The sequence below is a fragment of the Dermochelys coriacea genome, chromosome 17 (assembly GCF_009764565.3).
Source record: "Dermochelys coriacea isolate rDerCor1 chromosome 17, rDerCor1.pri.v4, whole genome shotgun sequence".
NCBI classification, from domain to species: Eukaryota; Metazoa; Chordata; order Testudines; family Dermochelyidae; genus Dermochelys; species Dermochelys coriacea.
In genome coordinates this window covers 10,634,153-10,655,773 of record NC_050084.1, presented here as the reverse complement: position 1 = coordinate 10,655,773, position 21,621 = coordinate 10,634,153, and the positions used below count along the sequence as shown (strand labels likewise).

The window sequence follows — 21,621 nt, the reverse complement described above, 5'->3', positions numbered from 1 at the left end:
CTCCTGCCTCATACTGGGAATGAGGGGCGATCAACAGGTTATCTCAAGTGCTTATATACAAATGCACAAAGCCTTGGAAACAAGCAGGGAGAACTGGAGGTCCTGGTGATGTCAAGGAATTATGACGTGATTGGAATAACAGAGACTTGGTGGGATAACTCACATGACTGGAGTACAGTCATGGATGGTTATAAACTGTTCAGGAAGGACAGGCAGGGCAGAAAAGGTGGGGGAGTAGCACTGTATGTAAGGGAGCAGTATGACTGCTCAGAGCTCCGGTACGAAACTGTGGAAAAACCTGAGTGTCTCTGGATTAAGTTTAGAAGTGTGTACAACAAGAGTGATGTCATGGTGGAAGTCTGCTATAGACCACCGGACCAGGGGGATGAGGTGGATGAGGCTTTCTTCCGGCAACTCACGGAAGCTACTAGATCGCATGCCCTGATTCTCATGGGTGACTTTAATTTTCCTGATATCTGCTGGGAGAGCAATACAGCGGTGCATAGACAATCCAGGAAGTTTTTGGAAAGCGTAGGGGACAATTTCCTGGTGCAAGTGCTAGGGGAGCCAACTAGGGGGAGCGCTTTTCTTGACCTGCTGCTCACAAACCGGGTAGAATTAGTGGGGGAAGCAAAAGTGGATGGGAATCTGGGAGGCAGTGACCATGAGTTGGTTGAGTTCAGGATCCTGACGCAGGGAAGAAAGGTAAGCAGCAGGATACGGACCCTGGACTTCAGGAAAGCAGACTTTGACTCCCTGAGGGAACAGATGGCCAGGATCCCCTGGGGGACTAACATGAAAGGGAAGGGAGTCCAGGAGTGCTGGCTGTATTTCAAGGAATCCCTGTTGAGGTTACAGGGACAAACCATCCCGATGAGTCGAAAGAATAGTAAATATGGCAGGCGACCAGCTTGGCTTAATGGTGAAATCCTAGCGGATCTTAAACATAAAAAAGAAGCTTACAAGAAGTGGAAGGTTGGACATATGACCAGGGAAGAGTATAAAAATATTGCTCGGGCATGTAGGAAAGATATCAGGAGGGCCAAATCGCACCTGGAGCTGCAGCTAGCAAGAGATGTCAAGAGTAACAAGAAGGGTTTCTTCAGGTATGTTGGCAACAAGAAGAAAGCCAAGGAAAGTGTGGGCCCCTTACTGAATGAGGGAGGCAAGCTAGTGACAGAGGATGTGGAAAAAGCTAATGTACTCAATGCTTTTTTTGCTTCTGTTTTCACTAACAAGGTCAGCTCCCAGACTGCTGTGCTGGGCAACACAAAATGGGGAAGAGATGGCCAGCCCTCTGTAGAGATAGAGGTGGTTAGGGACTATTTAGAAAAGCTGGACGTGCACAAGTCCATGGGGCCGGACGAATTGCATCCGAGAGTGCTGAAGGAATTGGCGGCTGTGATTGCAGAGCCCTTGGCCATTATCTTTGAAAACTCGTGGCGAACGGGGGAAGTCCCGGATGACTGGAAAAAGGCTAATGTAGTGCCCATCTTTAAAAAAGGGAAGAAGGAGGATCCTGGGAACTACAGGCCGGTCAGCCTCACCTCAGTCCCTGGAAAAATCATGGAGCAGGTCCTCAAAGAATCAATCCTGAAGCACTTAGAGGAGAGGAAAGTGATCAGGAACAGTCAGCATGGATTCACCAAGGGAAGGTCATGCCTGACTAATCTAATCGCCTTTTATGATGAGATTACTGGTTCTGTGGATGAAGGGAAAGCAGTGGATGTATTGTTTCTTGACTTTAGCAAAGCTTTTGACACGGTCTCCCACAGCATTCTTGTCAGCAAGTTAAGGAAGTATGGGCTGGATGAATGCACTATAAGGTGGGTAGAAAGCTGGCTAGATTGTCGGGCTCAACGGGTAGTGATCAATGGCTCCATGTCTAGTTGGCAGCCGGTGTCAAGTGGAGTGCCCCAGGGGTCGGTCCTGGGGCCCGTTTTGTTCAATATCTTCATAAATGATCTGGAGGATGGTGTGGATTGCACTCTCAGCAAATTTGCGGATGATACTAAACTGGGAGGAGTGGTAGATACGCTGGAGGGGAGGGATAGGATACAGAAGGACCTAGACAAATTGGAGGATTGGGCCAAAAGAAATCTAATGAGGTTCAATAAGGATAAGTGCAGGGTCCTGCACTTAGGATGGAAGAATCCAATGCACCGCTACAGACTAGGGACCGAATGGCTCGGCAGCAGTTCTGCGGAAAAGGACCTAGGGGTGACAGTGGACGAGAAGCTGGATATGAGTCAGCAGTGTGCCCTTGTTGCCAAGAAGGCCAATGGCATTTTGGGATGTATAAGTAGGGGCATAGCGAGCAGATCGAGGGACGTGATCGTTCCCCTCTATTCGACACTGGTGAGGCCTCATCTGGAGTACTGTGTCCAGTTTTGGGCCCCACACTACAGGAAGGATGTGGATAAATTGGAAAGAGTACAACGAAGGGCAACGAAAATGATTAGGGGTCTAGAGCACATGACTTATGAGGAGAGGCTGAGGGAGCTGGGATTGTTTAGTCTGCAGAAGAGAAGAATGAGGGGGGATTTGATAGCTGCTTTCAACTACCTGAAAGGGGGTTTCAAAGAGGATGGCTCTAGACTGTTCTCAATGGTAGCAGATGACAGAACGAGGAGTAATGGTCTCAAGTTGCAATGGGGGAGGTTTAGATTGGATATTAGGAAAAACTTTTTCACTAAGAGGGTGGTGAAACACTGGAATGCGTTACCTAGGGAGGTGGTAGAATCTCCTTCCTTAGAGGTTTTTAAGGTCAGGCTTGACAAAGCCCTGGCTGGGATGATTTAACTGGGACTTGGTCCTGCTTTGAGCAGGGGGTTGGACTAGATGACCTTCTGGGGTCCCTTCCAACCCTGATATTCTATGATTCTATGATAATAAAGGGACAGGCTTATTAAAAATCACATTCATTATGATAATGTGCTAGGCACTGCACACACAGAGAGTAATTGACAGCTCCTGTCCTTCTACACTATAAATGGACAAGACTGGTGAGGAGGAAGAGAAAGGGATACAATGGACAAGACTTGGCTAAGGGAAGCACATCGCTTCCCTATTGGTGGTGTTATGGTTTGATTTTTTTTTTTTATTGATTTGATTTGGTTTGGTTCCAGCCTCTAAAAAAAAGAAAAGGCCTATCTCCGGTTCAAGGTGCCCTCTATAAACAATGAAAGCCCCGATGCTACAGGTGGGCCAATGAGAATATGTGAGGCCCCGGTGACGTCAATGGGCTCTGAAGAGGGTCCTTCCTTGCAGATCCCATTGTAGGACTGGGGCTTTTCCGTGCCACCCAACAAAGGCACAGGCAGCAGTGCCAACTCAACAAGTTTGCTCCTCAGACAAGGAGCCAGCCCTCCGAACTGAAACGTGCCCCACTTCGTTCCCAACCAATGCCTACTCCCTGCCCCCAAAATCAAACTCCACTCCATCATCTGAGCCCTCCCCAAATGCCAGCCCCAACAGATGGGCTGTGCAGCAGGCCCTCATATTCAGGCTGCTTTGTATCTTTAATACATTCTAATGCCACATGAGAGTCACAGAGAGAAATTCACCTCCCAGCGTAGCACTGTTCACTTCACCGGAGAGATTAATTGAGCCCCCAGAAAGCATCACACAAATGTTCAGCTCCAGGTGGAGTCTGCAGCACTGACGGTTAGAAAATTTTATCAAAGGGAGAGATTTGATCTGGACTTCACAGAGAGTCTGAATAGACTGCTGCTGATTTCACTGAGTCACTACAGAACTGCGTATTAAAAAAAGCCAAATGCTTTGTCTGCCCACTGGTGGCCATAAATGAGAACACGCTTAAGCAAACAACAGCGCACCCAGTCCACTGGCTGGATAAGCTAGCCATATACGTACCCATCACATCACTCTTGGGCACCATAAGCAGCCACTCCACACAACGAGACAAGCCACCCTGTGAAATGCTCTGCTGCACTATGTGGCATGCAACTGGAAGTCACTGTTACAGGGAAGAGTTAGTATAAGGCTTTGTTTATGGTGAGCTTTGTAAACCTTTGGATCAGAAGACACTGTCAGATCAACTTTAGGATCAAGGGTCAGATTCTCAGTGAGGGCAAATCAAAATTGTTCCACTGATGTCCATGGAACTACGCTGACGGGACAGGGCCTGCAGTGCAGATTTTACAAAAGCTAAATCGATACAAAGGTTTCGAAGAGGATGATTTTTTTTTTAATTCCATTTGTTTGTTGTCTCATTTGTTCAGATGAGAGTGTTTCCCTGCAGTGCCTGCAACACTAAAACAACATCCCGTGCTAGTGCTAGTGCATGAGAAGCGGAAAGTCAAAGTGAATTGGGGGGGGGGAACCAAGGTGAAACTAACGAGTCCGTGTCCAGCGTTTACGATGATTTTAGCTGTTAAAGTTAACGGCACTAATAATGAGAAGTGAACTTAGTATTTTAAAAATATTTGAGCTTGAATAAGGCAAGAGGTGTGTTTGTATGTGTGTATCTATCAGGGATCGGCAACCTTTGACACGCGGCCTGCCAGGAAAAGCCCCTGGTGGGCCGGGTCAGTTTGTTTACCTGCAGCATCTGCAGATTTGGCCGATCGCAGCTCCCACTGGCTGCAATTCACCGTCCCAGGCCAATGGGGGCTGCGAGAAGGGCGGCCAGCACATCCCTCGGCCCATGCCGCTTCCCACAGCCCCCATTGGCCTGGGATGGTGAACTGCGGCCAGTGGGAGCCGTGATCAGCCAAATCTGCAGATGCTGCAGGTAAACAAACCAGCCCAGCCCGCCAGCGACTTTCCCTGGCAGGCCATGGGCTAAAGGTTGCCGATCCCTGATAGATATAAAATCTTTTACCAAAAAATCCCAAAGCATCAAACTAGGCGTCATGACAGCCATCACTGAAATGCTGCCTATACAAAGTGCACAACAGATCAGTGCAGAGAGAGAAAAATCTCTCATCCAACTAATAATGTAGCAGGGGATTGAGGGAGGCAGCAGTTCACCGACTATGGCCTTGCCTACCCTATAGCTATATGACAAATCCTCCTCCTAGTGGAGACTCAGCTTATACCAAGAAACGAGTCCTTTCGCCAGTACAGCTTTTACCAGTTTCCCATACAAAATCAACTAGACCAGCCAAAGGACACTGTAGTTGGTAAAACTGCATCTACCCTAGGGCTTGTGCCAGCATAGCTCTGTTGGGGGAGAGGAGTGATTTTTTTCAGATTCTTACTGGATGCAGCTAGGCTGCAAAAAACTTTTAAGTATAGACCAGGCCTAAGTCAGAATGTAGCCAGCAGGATACCAGCTCTCCAGTGCATCTACTCTTCATTTTAAATAGCATCTGAATAAAGGTACTTCCAGCGTCACAGGGCTGCTTTACTCTTTGCTGCAGTATTGATTGAGGTAGACGAGGCTTTCTTCGGACAACTAACAGAAGTTTCCAGATCACAGGCCCTGGTTCTCATGAGGGGAACTTCAATCACCCTGACATCTACTGGGAGAGCAATACAGCAGTGCACAGACAATCCAAAAAGTTTTTGGAGAGTGTTGGGGACAACTTCCTGGTCCAAGTGCTGGAGGAACCAACTAGGGGCCGTGCTCCTCTTGACCTGCTGCTCACAAACAGGGAAGAATTGGTAGGGGAAGTAGAAGTGGGTGGCAACCTGGGCAGCAGTGACCATGAGATGGTCGAGTTCAGGATCCTGACAAAAGGAAGAAAGGAGAGCAGCAGAATAAGGACCCTGGACTTCAGAAAAGCAGACTTTGACTCCCTCAGGAAACTGATGGGCAGGATTCCTGGGAGGCTAATATGAGGGGGAAAGGAGTCCAGGAGAGCTGGCCATTTTTAAAGAAGATTTATTGAGGGCACAGGAACAAACTATCCCGATGTGCAGAAATAGCAGCAAATATGGCAGGTCATGGCTTAACAGAAAAATCTTCGGTGAGCTTAAACACAAAAAGGAAGCTTATAAGCAGTGGAAACTTGGACAGATGACTAGGGAGGAGTATAAAAATATTGCTCGAGCATGCAGGGGTGTAATCAGGAAGGCTAAACCACAATTGGAGTTGCAGGTAGCAAGGGATGTGAAGGGTAACAAGAAGGGTTTCTACAGGTATGTTAGTAACAAGAAGGTCAGGGAAAGTGTGGGACCCTTACTGAATGGGGAATGCAACCAATGACAGATGATGTGGAAAAAGCTGAAGTACCCAATGCTTTTTTTGCCTCGGTCTTCACTGACACGGTCAGCTCCCAGACTTCTGCACTGGGCAGCACAGTATGGGAAGGAGGTGAGCAGCCATCAGTGGTGAAAGAACAGACCATAAGTTACAAGTAGGGACGTACACGATGTTCACAATACAATGGGCCAGATCCTCAGGTGGTGTAAAGCAATCTAGCTCAATTGTCTTCAAGTGCAGAGAGGTCACTTTACATCAGTTGACGACTTAGTCCAACTTCCTAATTCATCGTGACGGGTTTTGACTTATTCCACTCCCAAACATCTGGTTTTGTCAATGACTGGACCACGTTACTGTAATGAGCTGCAGAGTCTTTGTGCATGGTCTGGCAGAAAAGTAACGAATCAAAGTCTACCTCAAAGACAAAAAACATTATAAAATATGGGCTAATACGAGAAATGTGAGTCCCTTAGAACTCAATGAAGGGATGTGAAAGTAATTGTGGAACAAGAAGAGGTGAGCTCTAATGAGATACAGTACGTTCAGATGCCTAATAGGTGACAAAACATAGCCTAGGTGTCCATCCAGCCCGGGATACCGGGGAAGGAAAGCAGAAAGACTCCAGTGAGACTATTGGGAATGTAATCTAAAAATCTAACCCCATCCTCTCATTACGACTATGTTATTACAAAAAAAGTTCATTTAAAATGTCACACTTCGAAATTGCTGCTGAGGTCCTGCTCATTCAGTTTCCAGCTACTGGGAGCCAGTTTGAATCCCCAGAGGCATCAATTACCTGGAAGCTTTTATGCACACATTTATCTTTCAAAATTATGATTAGGCCCAGGTATTCTATCTCTGGGAAACTTTATAGATGCTTGTAAGAGTAGGGCAGTAAAACACATTGGTATCACTTTGATTCTCAGAAGCTACAAGCTATAGTTCCCACTGGAGGAAAAAGGAATAACTGCGAATAGTGAATTCCCTATTGACTTTGCAGTATAGGGATGGCTTTACCTAATGAAAGAATACACACGCACACTTGTATATATCACTATACCTACCACAGAAAGGCAGCCACCTCTGGGGTAAAACAGCAGCTGTTCAAGACAGGCAGTAAAGAATACCAAAGGTATTTGGAAGTCAAGTGGTCAGAAAGCAATTATCTGAGCTAAAATTTGTCCAAGTCACAATGGTTGGCAATCCTACTGCAATGAAACATACTATGGGATCTTTAATGACTACAGGTAATCAATACCCCCTTAGATTTAGATGTCAGCTAAAATGGGGTAATAGAGGTAACACACTGGTTCTGTGTTATCTCCGTTCTTTACAGGGTAGTGGCTCCTTCGTTTTAGGAAACTGGGGCATAATTTTAAAATGTAGTCTTCTGCCTTCTCAGTTATAGTTGCCTTTGCAAAAGCAATAGCCGCATGAGATACATGGAAAATCAATCCAAACAACTGCAGAGAAAAATGTGGCTCATTGATGACACCAAATTAGAGGTGGTTTCAGTTGTCTGCAAAATGTTCTGGAATTATAGATGAGATTATAGTCAGCGGGACCAGGAGAGTTGTAATATGTAAAGCTCAGAGGATTTTGCTGTAATTAAATGAACCACACGCACATCAATAGAAATATCATTGATGAAAGAAACATCAGACATGGAGAAATTTAGCTTAAGGGTGAGAAAAGCATGCAAAACAGATGGAAATTATTTAATATGCATCATCTCTGTCTCAGCTGGATGTCCAATTAATTCTCCTCCGAGATTCAAAGTGAATTTAAGGATTCTGGGAAGTTTAAAAGTTCTTTGTAAATAAAATAGTAATTTTCCCCCCCTCAAGACCCAACCACTACTTTTTATTCAGGTCACTAGCTCTGCCAAAAAAATCTCTCGGATACTATGTCCCCCTTAATCATATGCTGTGGCCTATCACGATATGCTCATTTGGATCCAAATTGTCTATAATAAAAGTCAGAAGCATAAGAGAAAAAGGCATAGTCTTGTGGTGCAGTTCTGGGACAGCTGGTTAAGAAATGGGTTCTTTTCCCGCAGGACATTTCAATTTTGATGAAAAACCAAAAGGTTTTTGGACAAAAAATGAAAATTCAGTTTCCAAGTTTTCAATTTTTTAACAAAAAGTTGAAATTTTCTACAGAAAGCAGACAGTTTCTGCAGAGTTTTGTTCAGTTGAAAACCAAGTTTTCTTCAAAAAGCAATTTTAATGAGAAATTTTTGACCAACCCTAACTCCCGGCACAGACTTCCTTTGCATGCAAGTCATTTGTTTCCTCTGTACCTCAGTCTCCCATCTGTAACACTGAGATGATAATACTTCCCTATTTCACAGAGATGGGGGAGGACAAACCAACAGAGCCAGGATTTCACTCATCTTTTGCGAGGAGCTCACAAACTGTGATGACAGAGACCATAACAGAACCTTGATAAGTCGTTGCAGAGGGAGGATGAAATATGTGTTCTTTATGTTATCACTGAGACTGACTACATTGCATTTTGACAGACACCACTCCTTGGGATAACTGACTGGTCAGCAGTATATCTATTTCAAGACCGGCTGGAGGTGCAGGCTCTTGGTTTGGGTTGCAGGAGGGTGCTCCACGCTGGGATTGAGAATTTGGAAGGTGGGAGCGGAATCAGGGCTGGGGCAGGGGGTTAGGGTGTGGGAGGGGGAAGAGATGCAGGCTCTGGGCAGCGCTTACCTAAAGCAGCTCCTGGAAGCAGCGGCATGTTCCCCCTCTGGTTCCTATGCAGAGGCAGGGCCAGGCGGCTCTGCAAGCTGCCCCATCCGGTCGAAAACCGGACACCTGGCCATCCTAGTTAGGCAGCTCAGACTAGATGATCCCAATGGGCCCTTCTGGCCTTGGAATCTCTGACTCTTGCACCCAGCACTCCTGGTACGTCCAGCAAAAGCAGGTCTAGCACCATCTAGTGGTATAAAATATTCTTACATACCGGCTTTTCTGACCTACAGTATTTCTTCCCTTTACAATGTATTTGCTTTTACATTAGGCAGCATGATTTTACGTTCTTTATACCCATGTTTGGGCAGTGAGTTTTATTTCCATCTGAGTGCATCAACTCATTCAGAAATATAAATCAATCCAACAGAGTCACAAGGGCCCTATTACAATCCGTAGTTAACTTATCAATTGTACATGGCAAAAATAAATCCTTAGAAACCATAACAACCTGCCGGGAGAGGGATTCATAATATGGGTCTGACATTTTGAGGCAATTTACATTTGCATTGCCTTTCAAACAATTATTTTGGTGGTGGATTCTAGAAGATTTTGAGGGAAAAGCAAGAACCCCCTAAACTAACTGCCATTAATATAGATATGGCTGTTTCTGTGTGCATTTGCATGCCATCCCAGAGTCTTTCAAATTCTATTTAACTTGCAGGGAGGGACTCACCCTTATTCAATGAAATACACCCTGAAGGGTAGGGGATCTCCTTCAGAACACAGAGAATGGGAAGCCTTGAGAACCAGATCAGTATATATAGGCCAAGCCCATCCCTTGGTGAAACAGGCGAAGATGTGGGATGCTGCCATTGTGGAGTGGTTACAGTACTTATTAGTGGTACGGCAACAAGTGAGTTATGCAGGATTTTCCAAGCAGCTGGCAATATAACCCTTCACCACCCCACCTACGATAGTACATTTTGTTTATGCCGCCTGTCCCTGTTTTGTCCTTTTTATAGTCTCCATTCACTAGCTCCCGGCTGAAACACAATATGTTGGTTACTATGGAAACCACCATGGTATGGGCAAAGCTTAGTGGCATCTCAGATCAAAGCACAGAGAAAATTAGTTTGCGGAATGATTATATGATAGGTTGGTGAGTAGAGCATTGACACAATGGTCCCCATACAAAATATCGGAGACTGGCTGTGGCCGCACAGAGGTGACCGGCGTGTGTGCACACCATTGGCATTTGCGCCCCCAGTTTAGATACATGTTACTGCAGAAAATCTACCCCAACGCGCCCCTGTAAAAGGATATTTTGGTGCAGAGGTGATGTTAGTTATCTGTAGATGTCTCACACCATGCTGGTGATTTGGTTTGATTTTATTTTTTTGGTGGCGTCTAAAAAGTAACTGTAGAACAGCACCATCTTGTGGACACTACGGGTACCTAAAAGGAAATAAGCTGGAGAGGGAGAGAGAATTTAGGAGCTCTTTCTCAGAAAAGATGCTAAATCCAGTTTATCCACATAACAGTCAAATAAAAGTGATCAGGGATTCCCTGCTTTATCAAGAACACTGCAGTAGCTAGCAATTCCTATAACCACTGCTGCTTCACCCCTTTACAAAGTTTCAGAGTAGCAGCCGTGTTAGTCTGTATTCGCAAAAAGAAAAGGAGGACTTGTGGCACCTTAGAGACTAACAAATTTATTTGAACATAAGCTTTCGTGAGCTACAGCTCAGAACAGTCGCAATAACTTGAACCACGCCTGCAGCTTGCACCGGACTGCTCCAACAATATTCAGTATTTGCATTTGCTCCTTTACTTGGAATTAGCAGCAGTTCTTCATCCTTTCTGTGGGCCTGACAAGAGAGAGCAGCATCTCTCACTCCAGCCCACTACAGACTGCACTACATGTATATCACCATGTAAAATATGGTGATTAAGCTCTTCTATGCCTGTCAAAAAGTTCAGTGTTAAAGTCACATTTTGAGACTTCACCCTTCAAATCTTCAAAAACACATATCCCCTGGCCAATTAGCCAGAGCGTCAGAAATACACCACATATGCTGCATGTTTCCACCACAGTTTGCACATTAAGAAGCAAATCAGGAAATGTTTGTTGTAATATTGTCCTGGTTTCATGAGGTACTTTTTACTCGAGCAGGGTGGAGTCCTTGGTCACTGTGGTTGAGACACAGCTGATGTGAAAGCAGTTGGAGACTCAAACTGAAAGCACAAAATGTTGCTTGTTTGTCATTTTTCAGGTCGGTTTCACTTCCTGCATTTAGCATGTGTCCAGCAGTCAACACCAATAGTCCTGTCCATCCCCCACCCTGAATGCAGACATTACCTCCCTTGCCATGCAGATGCAGCCTGTCATTACCAATGAGGCTGTGTGCTAGATTCCCTGGGCAAAAAACAAAATGCAACAAATTCGGGCTTTTTGCCTGTTTCCCCACAAAGAAATCAATTTATAAACCATGGACCCATAATCACAGAAGTCAGATATGAGGCAGATTTATTAGTGTTGCTGTATTTAATACTCACAGGACTTGAATTTTCACCATTAGATGGCCCATCCAGTGGGTAGACAAGGTTTATCCTTCTACTGTGATCGCAAGATGTAAGTTATTGCTCTTGTAATGCAATCTGTAACTCAGATTTACTCTTCAAATCCTCCCTGCTCTCAGCCCTCGTTCCTGAGCCATAAACACCAAGATATTGATATATTTGGGGCAAGATCCACAGCAGGTGTAAATTAGCACATCTCCATTGACTCCAGTAGAGAGCTGCCTGCTTACATCCGCTGAGGATTAGGACCTAAAGTCAATGTTAAATAAAACATCCTGCTTTATTATACAGGAAAATCTATTATTAATCTCTTTATAAAGAGAAGAGAAAAGATTTATTTTAAGAGACTACCCAAAGGAATAGCAGAAATTGAATACCTGGTAGAGGCGGGTCTTTATATATAGATCAAATTAAAATGTACTGGAAATAATAGGAATGCTTTAAAATTGTCTCAAGATACGATAGCGCCTATTCAGGGTGAGCTGTATTATGGGCCTTGCTGTACAGGTTTGTCTAAGAATGTGTTCATAGTGTATGTGTGTGTGATTCTCTTATAATAGGATGCAAAACTCATGATAAAACCCCAAACCACAAGAAACTTGCCTGGTGTTGGAATCTGTTACATATGCAGAACAGCTGAGGTTTAAATAAAGACTTCAAATCCTGTGAACAAACTCAGGCGGAGTTTGAAGAGAACATCAGGCTGATTCATTTCTGGCTGTGCATTAAGACCATGAAAAATCTTTGGGGACACATCCTCAGCTGGTGTAAAAGCTCATCGCTTCATCCATCTTAGGCCCTGGTCCTGAGGCATGATGCAAAACACAGCTGACACTCAAAGGGTCTGACTTAGTTTTGCTTTAAACTTTTAGGTTCTTTGGAAACAGAAATTCGAAAAGAAAACTCAGGGGAGCTGAAATGGAGCTCAAGAGATGGAGAAGCTCAAGCTCAAGAGATGGAGAAGGAAACAATGAAATTGTTTGCAGAGACTCATACCCAAGCCAACGTTTATTGCCCAGCCCTAGTCCTAAGTAAAAGATAATGTTTAACAGAGGTGTGCTCAAGCTGTTCATATCTGTTTGGAGCCATGTTTTCTGAAGTTTGTTAGTGGATGTTATATTCAGTAGACAGAGGAGATGGGTCTGTTACAGTTCTCAGCCAGAGAGCCTTGCTCTTTACCTCAAGATGTAGTGATTCATGCCTGGAGGCCTACGGCTCAATTCCTGATGGGCTGGCCAATATGGTGATCATCGCTTGAGAGATTTGGGCAGCTGCAAGGCTCAGAATGCATCTATGAATCCTATCTTTACCCAAAGCCTCAGGGTGTTTTCAATCCATGGTCCCATCACTGAGATAAGGGCCTTCCACCAACTCGGAGCATTTGGCTTGGACCCATCTCAAACTTAACAAATACGTAAACATTGGTTTAGACAGGCCCTATCTTTTCTCTTTGTTTGCAGAAATACAGAGCTGTCCATTTGGCTCCCCCGTGCCTTATGCAATTATCCATCCTATGAAGAAACACTACTTATGTAGCAACGTATGGGGCTAGATCCTAGCTCTCTCGCTCTCTCTCACACACGCACACCGCGTGAGCAGCTATTTTCCCTCACTCCTAAGCCATGGCTTTAATAATTAATTTAATAATAGAGTGTGAGGGGAGGGGAGTATTTCTTCTAAAAATTTCACTCAACTGATTCCACAGCCAGAAACCAAACAAGAGAAAAAACAAATGAAGTCTGCTTGTCATCTCTCTGTTGGAGAGACTGATGTTTTGCAAGAGTTTTATGGTTCATCTATGTCTAATTTCCAGCCTTCTGTTTGAATAAGGATGAATTCTGATTCTCCATCAACTTAATAAATCTAACTCTCTCAGTATTTTCTTTTAAAGGCTTCAGTAATAAATGCCCTAAGGTTACAGGGTGAAATTTTACCCCATGTAGAGAGCATGTGCACCACTTAAGTTACTACTCAAGAAAGATCTTGGAGTCATTGTGGATAGTTCTCTGAAATCATCCACTCGATGTGCAGCAGCAGTCAAAAAAGCCAACAGAATGCTGGGATAGAAAATAAGACAGAAAATATCATACTGCCTGTATATGAATCCATGGTAGGCCCATATCTTGCATGCTGTGTGCAGATGTGGTTGCCCCGTCTCAAAAAAGATATATTAGAATTGGAAAATGTTCAGAAAAGGGCAACAAAAATTATTTGGAGTATGGAACGGTTTCCGTATGAGGAGAGATTAATAAGACTGGGACTTTTCTGTTTGGAAAAGAGACAGCTAAGGGGAGACATGATTGTGGTCTATAAAATCATGACTGGTGTGGAGAAAGTAGATAAGGAAGTGTTGTTTACTACTTCTCATAACACAAGAACTAGGGGTCACCAAATGAAATTAATAGGCAGCAGGTTTAAAACAAATAAAAGAAAGCATTTCTTCACACAACACACAGTCAACCTGTGGAACTCCTTGCCAGAGGATGTTCTGAAGGTCAAGATCATAACAGGGTTCAAAAAAGAACTAGATAAATTCATGGAAGACAGGTCCATCAATGGCTATTAGCCAGGATGGGCAGAGATGGTGTCCCTAGCCTCTGTTTGCCAGAAGCTGGAAATGAGCGACAGGGGACGGATCACTTGATGATTACCCGTTCTGTTCATTCCTTCTGGGGCACCTGGCACTGGCCACTGTTGGAAGACAGATACTGGGCTAGATGGACCTTTGGTCTGACCCATTAGGGCCATTCTTACGTTCTTTATGTTGTGTACTTTAGCCCAGCCTGTGTGTTTCACACTCTTGCTGTGCTCATTACTATATTTTGGAGGAGGAGTGTCAACAGGCTGTTGTGGAAGCTACAGAATGGATCGCCTTTTACCAAATTCTTTTGCAAGGGGTGCTTAGACCTTTCCCTGGCCCTCCCCACAGAGGTGAATGTCACCCATAATGCATAATTCGCTAGAGATCATTCATCTCTCGTCTCTCTCAGCCTGTTGGATTCAAGAAGAATACATGGCACTACATTTGCAAGAGTCACAGAGTACTGCACCAGCAAAATATTTACATGCTAGACATGGGCCCAGACTGCAAACTGGAGATCAAGATCCAGACCTGAACTTCCCCAAAGTTTGGAGTGGTTTTAACCCACGGTTTTGGTTTAGCCCAGTATAGATCAGCTACAGTGTTCAGATCTGCCTCCAGCCTGGATTCCACAATTCTCCGAAGTTCCAGGGTGTTTAGGTTTGGACCCATGTTTAGTGCGCGCACGCACACACACACACACACACACACACACACAGCCACCCACCCCACAGGTAAGTCAACAAGCAAAACACATGTTCGTGCCAGCACTGCAGAGCCTGGCACATTTGCATGTAATTACCCACTCGGAGAGGTGGTAATAAAATCAGCAGAATTTGCGTAAAGACACTCCATTCTACAGACCTTGCTCCAAAACCAACTTGCCCCCAAGAAAATAGAAATGAGTGCAGAAAAATTGCAACCACCAGTGGTTAAGTTACATCATTCCCATTTCTGCCATTAGCTCTGCTCTTCCCCGTCAAATATTAAAAAGCCCTGAGACTGGGCACATTTCACTTTATAAAGGTTAAGCAAATCACTCAATATTTCTCTACTTCCATCTTCAGCACTCTTTATCCCATTATCAGCAGACATTCACACACATATTTCATCTGAATTTTCACTTGTACACACATTAACGCTCTTGGTAATTTGACATACAGGGCTCTTCCCTGCCACACTACTATTTTACAAGAGGTTCTCCATGGTTTTCTAGGAAAAACAGAAATTGGCTTTCGTTGGGGGTTATATTTTATATCTGTGATTTCTCTTTAGACCCCACTTGTGGCTAAGAGCAAACTCTCCATTCTGGTTATTCTCCCTTGATATAGAATCAACAGGCAAGTAGTTAATTAACCCCCTGACTAAACTATATATCCATACTCAAGCCCAGGGACAGAGTAAAACTCCTTATTGAGGGGAGAGGGGTCCACGCCTGGAATCAATTTGGATCTAGAAACTGGGACCTAGACACTGCGTTCAAATTACTAAGGAAAAACATTAGAATCATAAAAGCAAAACAATACAAACCATACACACCTCTGCATATTACTGTAGCAGATGACTTGCCACATTTCATATCACTCGCTGCAACTGCACCCGAGCAGAAACAATTACTCTCTGAGAACTAATGGAGTGCCTCAACAAAAAAAAAATGGTGAAAAACAAAACAACAAGGAGCACAATAGAGATGGGTCTGTACCAAAATCCCAGATCCATGCACCCCGAATTTTAAGTTTAAAATTTGATCTGAATTTTGAACCTCTCTAAATTACCAGCAGTACAGTTCTGTGTACGTCCCTAATTTGTTTTATTGATTTGAATTTTTAAGATGCAACCAGAGCGCCCCATGCAACCCATCCCCTAAATTTAAAGTCACTATATAAAAAAAAAAAAGGACTGCCCAAACATATATATACTTCAGGCCACCCCTCTCCCACCTCAACTAGGTTAGGAGAGGGAGAATGATGGGCTTTGCAATACGCCTATGAGATGAATAGGTCTGACCTCTTGCATTGATCAGAACGTGAAGCATAAAAGGTAAAAACTTTTCTGAGCCATCCTGTGCACCGAGACGTTTGCAGAGACAGAGTTGCATTTTTCAGAGTAGCAGCCGTGTTAGTCTATATTCGCAAAAAGAAAAGGAGTACTTGTGGCACCTTAGAGACTAACAAATTTATTAGAGCATAAGCTTTCGTGAGCTACAGCTCACTTCATCGGATGCATTGCAGATTAAATATTGGTGTGCTAAAATATTTCTCATAAGAGAATGCAGCCTCCGTGTTCACCTAGCAATTTTAAAGGAAACTAATTTTGTGTACAATCACTCCATTCTATTCTTGGTTTTACAGTCTCCATAACTCATTCATTCAGTCCTTGTCTTATTACAGGAGAAAACTGGTGTCAACTTTGGTAATCATTTTTGTGATGTGGACACTTCTCTACTGAGATCTCCCAAACTTGTTTCACAAAGTCCACAAAGCAGTCAGTGGATGGCATCATCTTTAGGTTCCTAGTGACTTGGGATGCTTTTGATCTGCCCACCTAGCAGTGAAAGGAGATGAACTGCACAGCAGAGACTAAGTCTGCGATTTCTCTAATTTTAGGGCTTGTCTATATAGGGAGTTATTCCGGAATACGAGTGCCCAGGCAGGGAGTCAGTCAGGAATAACTACTGCGCTTTAAATTCACACCCTACTTGAATCCAAATTAAACTTTCAAGTGTAGACAAGCCCTTAGATCAAATGGAAAAATTTACTTTGGTGTGGTGCAAAGTATTTTTCGAATCCTATTTACAAAGAAGGATCACGAGCTGCCTTTTTCTCTCCCACAAACATCACCGTCCTCATAGTGACCCTTAAAAGATCTTTTCCCCCTGGATCTGGAAGGTAACAAGCCATCAGAGTCTTTGCAAGTATCCCCTTGCAACACAGATACAGGAGTCCTCCCCTTCCCCAGTATCCCAAGGGCCTCATCCCAGGGTCATGAAGAACTGTGACGTCTACAGCAAACTGTACAATGCGATCATTAAGCCTCTGTGAATCCTCCTTCAGAAAACAAAGGGCGTGGTGGAAACGTGTACTCAGCAATTCTCCGAGTTCTAAAGCTTTCTAGAGAGTGTCACAGCAGGCCACGGCAATAGAATACACTAAAAAAGAACAACTCACCAGAGCTTCCTGTGCATTCTGATGGCTGAAGGGGGAACACGACAGGTTATCCGTGGCTAGGGTGCTACCAGGAGGCAGCAGCCAGACGATGCTTTGACTTCATGCAGTGTCATTCGCTAATTGCATCTCAAGGTAAGCCTACTTTAATAAAATTAGGCCAACTAAATTGCTAACGAAGACGCCAGCAGCATGAATCTGCCTTTTCTTCTCCAGCGCTCCCACTTTGTAATGTCTCCTCATTTTCTCTAGGTTCAAATCCCTCACCAGACATGTTCGCGGTTACCATGGTAACTAATGAAAACCAAATTTGGAAGAAGAAGAAAAAAAAGGGAGACAAAAAATGCTTTTAAGCTCTGGAGCCACCTGTGTGTCTGAGTCTATTAATTCAAACAATAACAAACCATCTCTCAGGATAACAGACCAGGGCTAGACAAGATTTGTGCTGCCTGCAGGCTCCTCATTTGGTGCAGTTTTTTAACAATGCCCCACTACTACAGTTAGCTCTACAGATCATGGGTTCACACTATGATCTAGTCTGAATTGCCTCATTTTTACCTACAGGTCTCAGGCCAGATCATAGGGTGCAGCTACACCCTCTGTTACTGATCCTTCTCTGAGCCTGATCCTCAGAGGGTATGAGCCTAGAGACAGCCATCAGGCAAGAGACAGGCTTTCAAAAGGCACTAGTGATATGGGTGCCCAACACCTTAAGGGCCCAACTTTCAGAGAGTGGGGATTCAGCTCTTTCTGAAAATGTGGCCACTTTAAAGGCATCTCAAAATAGGGACCCCAACACTGAGGGACACAAAATCACTAATTTTTTTTTTTTTTAATCTTGGCCTCATTAGACCTTTCGCTCAGGACAGGGAGGCTCAAGCTTTGGCTCTGGAGTTCCTGGGTACAATACCCAATGACGACCAAGAGCACAGTGGTGGTTTTACACCATGCTGGCCATGGAGCTGAGGTAACTGAATACAGCAGCCTAACTCCATCGTACATAAAGCTGATGTACCGGCTCCTACATCAACCTGCTCCCTGCTGCCAATGTTGGGGAGACAACTGAAGGAAAGACAGTATGGCTGAGGTGCTCCTATGCTGCAGCAATCCCCATAGGCAGCTGATGTACCCTAGAGCAGCCCGCAAGCTGCTAACTTACCTTTGTGCACATAGCAGCCTCAGAATTGGGACAGGAAGCAAATGGAGGCTGGAGGGTGTGGGATGTTTTGCCACCTTTGTACCAAAACCCCCAACCTGCCCTGCGTGCTCTTTGCCTGCAGCCTCGGGTTTAGGCCACCACTGTAGTTAAATATATGTACACAATACACAATTGTATGTGCTGATTTGATTTCCGAGTCCCAGGTTGGTGAGTCCAGCTCAAGTGGCTTGATTTCCCATACTCAGTATAGCTCACCCACATCTGTCTATTTCCCTCTTCACTCAAGTTCTCATTCTACTAATGCAATTTACATAATCATTTCCCGTGGACAATCAAAAGGCAACAAAAAAAATGCAGTACTGTGGTACCACAGAGCTGAAGACTCACAAAGCAAATACTACAATAACTTTATCTGTGGAGCCTGTAACAGCCAACAAGAAAAGGAGTACTTGTGGCACCTTAGAGACTAACAAATTTATTAGAGCATAAGCTTTCGTGAGCTACAGCTCAACACTGCATAATATTTAATCGTGAGTAAACAACAGACCCTGCAAAGCCTTAGTCATCCTGCTCTCCCATCTTCCTCTCACTCACATGGGGTTTGCCAAGGGAAACTCCAACAAGGTGGGAGAGAACCCATTGAGTTCAATAGAACAAGTCACAAAAATAAGGATTTCTCATGAATAAGAGGACTCAAACTTTTATTCCCATCATCCTGATACTAGTCACCTTTAATGTAATTTCCTATTTATAGGAACGATAAAAATAAGTATCAGGATGGGCTAGTTTAATCTTAATCTTAAACTTTCATTTTATACATGCTGTACCAAATCCAAAAGGGATCTCCTCTGGAAGACAGAATGGCCCTGCCGATGGGCTCCAAATCTCATTACCATTCTCCTTTAATCAGACAAATCCATTCCACTTTGGCTGTGACAAAGTTGCCCACTGGTAAGCCCTAAGTGAAGTGGATTTGTGACCACAACTCAAGTTTCCCTAGCATATTTGGCACTAATTGACACCACAGCTGATGGTCTAGGCAAAGCAACTGGGGCCTTGGAGTCTGACCTGCCTTCCCAGCACTGTCTCCCCAGGACAAGGCTGAAAAACAAAATGGATTGGAAAAATATAACAAGGTTTTCTGACTGACAAGACAAAGTATGGGCCTGTCACTGCCCTTTTCCATGTTTCAACCCCAAATGAATGGAATTCTGGGAATTGTAGTTCCCAGGGCTGATGGGATTGGCTGGGCTTTCAGCAGTGCATGCTGGGAAAGGGGGCAGGAGATATAAGGAGCTCAATTTTCCTCACTGCAAGAGAACTGGGGAAAGAATAAGACTTGTTGCAGTAGGAGCAAATTGTCCCCCTTAACTGACAGTATCAGGAAAAAAGAAGTTTTAAAGTGACCTTTCCATGTTTTTCCAGGACCAACATAACTAGCTGTAGTGAACTAATCCTGCTCCTGAATTCCAGTCATTCATAAAGGAATTAGATGCAGTTTATTCTGACTCTTAAATAATCCTCTCATTAGTTGCATGTATAATTGTGAAAAAAATAAACAAAATTCAAAGGGAGACTCAGGAGGAGATGGGCCCTACAGTCTTTACCAGAGCTGGGATACGATTGTGTCATTCAAGCACCAAGAACAAACCGCACTCTGCAAACCACGCATGCAAGGGAAACGGGACCATATGTTTCCAAGAGATACCAATGGAAGTGTCATTACTCGAATCATTCCACACAACCATCCGGCTCAGCCCTCCCATAGTGAAACAGGATTTGACTCTCCCTTCCCACATACCCCACTCCACAACTTCCTGAAATTCATCTGTCACACAAACAGTTGTTTTCCACACATCTCTGGGCCGAGTCCCGAGAGGTGTTGCGTGACACCTGGGTCATGCTGAGGACCCTCAACACCCTTTGAAGTCAATGAGCAAGATCAGGTTGCTCAGCAATTGTCTTGGGTTCAGGGTCTTAATGAGATCCCATGCAAATTAATTTAATGATGCACTGCAGACAGCATACTATAGAATTAACCAGCCATGAGCTCTATTTATACAGTAAATATCTATCTCCCGTTTCTATTTTAGGTGTTTCTAAGGTGCCAGTTGCTGTAGTATCTAAGCACCCAAAATTGGGTTGTGTTGCTTTTCCAGTGTTTTATGCAAGAACATGTGAATTCTGCCCACACAAAGAGGCAATTATTCCAGATTTATACCCGATCTCCACCTGCCCATTTATTTCAACATTGACCAAGGTTGTAGGCTGGGAATATCATCAAGAGGCATAAGCACAAAGGAGTCAGGCATTAATACGAAGGCAGCACAGCTGCCTTCAGAAGGGAGTTTGTCAGACCCATGGGTGTCTTACAATGGCTTTCACAGCATAAGGACGTGATCCTGCTCACACTTATTGTCTATGTCAGCGGTTCTCAAACCGTTCTCAAGCGGTTCTCTCATTTTAATGGGGTCACCAGAGCTGGCACTAGACTTGTTGAGGTCCAGGGCCTAAGCCCGAGTCCCCCTGCCCTGGCCCAAAGCCCGAGGGCTTCAGCCCTGGGTCATGGGGCTCAGGTTACAGGCCCCCAGCCCGAGGCTGAAGCCTTTGGGCTTCTACCTTGCCCCCCACCAGTCCGGAGCAGCAGGGCTCAGGCTTTGTCCCTTCACCCCCACCCAGGGCAGCAGGACTTACACAAGTTCAGGCTTCGGTCCCCAGTTCTGGGGGTTGTGGTGCAATGAAGTTTGAGAACCCCTGGTCTATGCTAAGTGGCATGAGGAGTTCCACTACAGCTTGGGGGTAAACGTGAACAGGATTGGACTCATGGATGGTGGGAGCAGGCAGGCCAGCGGGAAGGGTGGGGGTTAGCACCCTTCAATGGAAGCTATGTTTCCACCCCTGTGCATCATTCCTCGTAAACTAAGCATATGTGGAGGGGGTAGAGGTGGGAGCGGACTCAGAGGGGCTGCAGCAGCTGCCATGGCACCCAGGATTTGGCCAGGGAGCAGGTAGGAACCCATCCACCCCCAAGTTTCAGCATCCCCCCACCCCCCAACTATTCCTGACACCACTACCTCCCTTCCATGCCAAGGACGTCCGTTCTACCCCCACATTCAAAGCGAGCTTCTGCCACCGCTGATCAGGCCATGTGTTTGTGGAGAATGTGCAGCCATTTTTACAGGAAGCCAGAGTTTGGGCCATTATGTTCACTAAGCCCTGATCTGGGTCCCATTTAAATTAATAGCAAAACTCTCCTTGAT

General features: G+C 44.7%; 1 protein-coding gene across 4 annotated transcripts in view; it reads right to left on the bottom strand.

Annotated features, from left to right (window-relative positions):
• Positions 1 to 21,621, bottom strand: part of RAP1GAP2 (RAP1 GTPase activating protein 2) — a 294,016-nt gene that overhangs the window by 171,734 nt on the left and 100,661 nt on the right. The window contains exon 1 of one of the 4 annotated variants that reach the window (XM_038375288.2): positions 17,206 to 17,671. The exons of the other annotated variants lie outside the window; for them this stretch is intronic. Within the exon in view, the coding sequence (XP_038231216.1) occupies positions 17,206 to 17,222 (17 nt within the window). The 5' untranslated portion in view covers positions 17,223 to 17,671. Of the gene's footprint in view, positions 1 to 17,205; positions 17,672 to 21,621 lie in introns of those variants that run through there. 4 annotated transcript variants of the gene reach the window in all.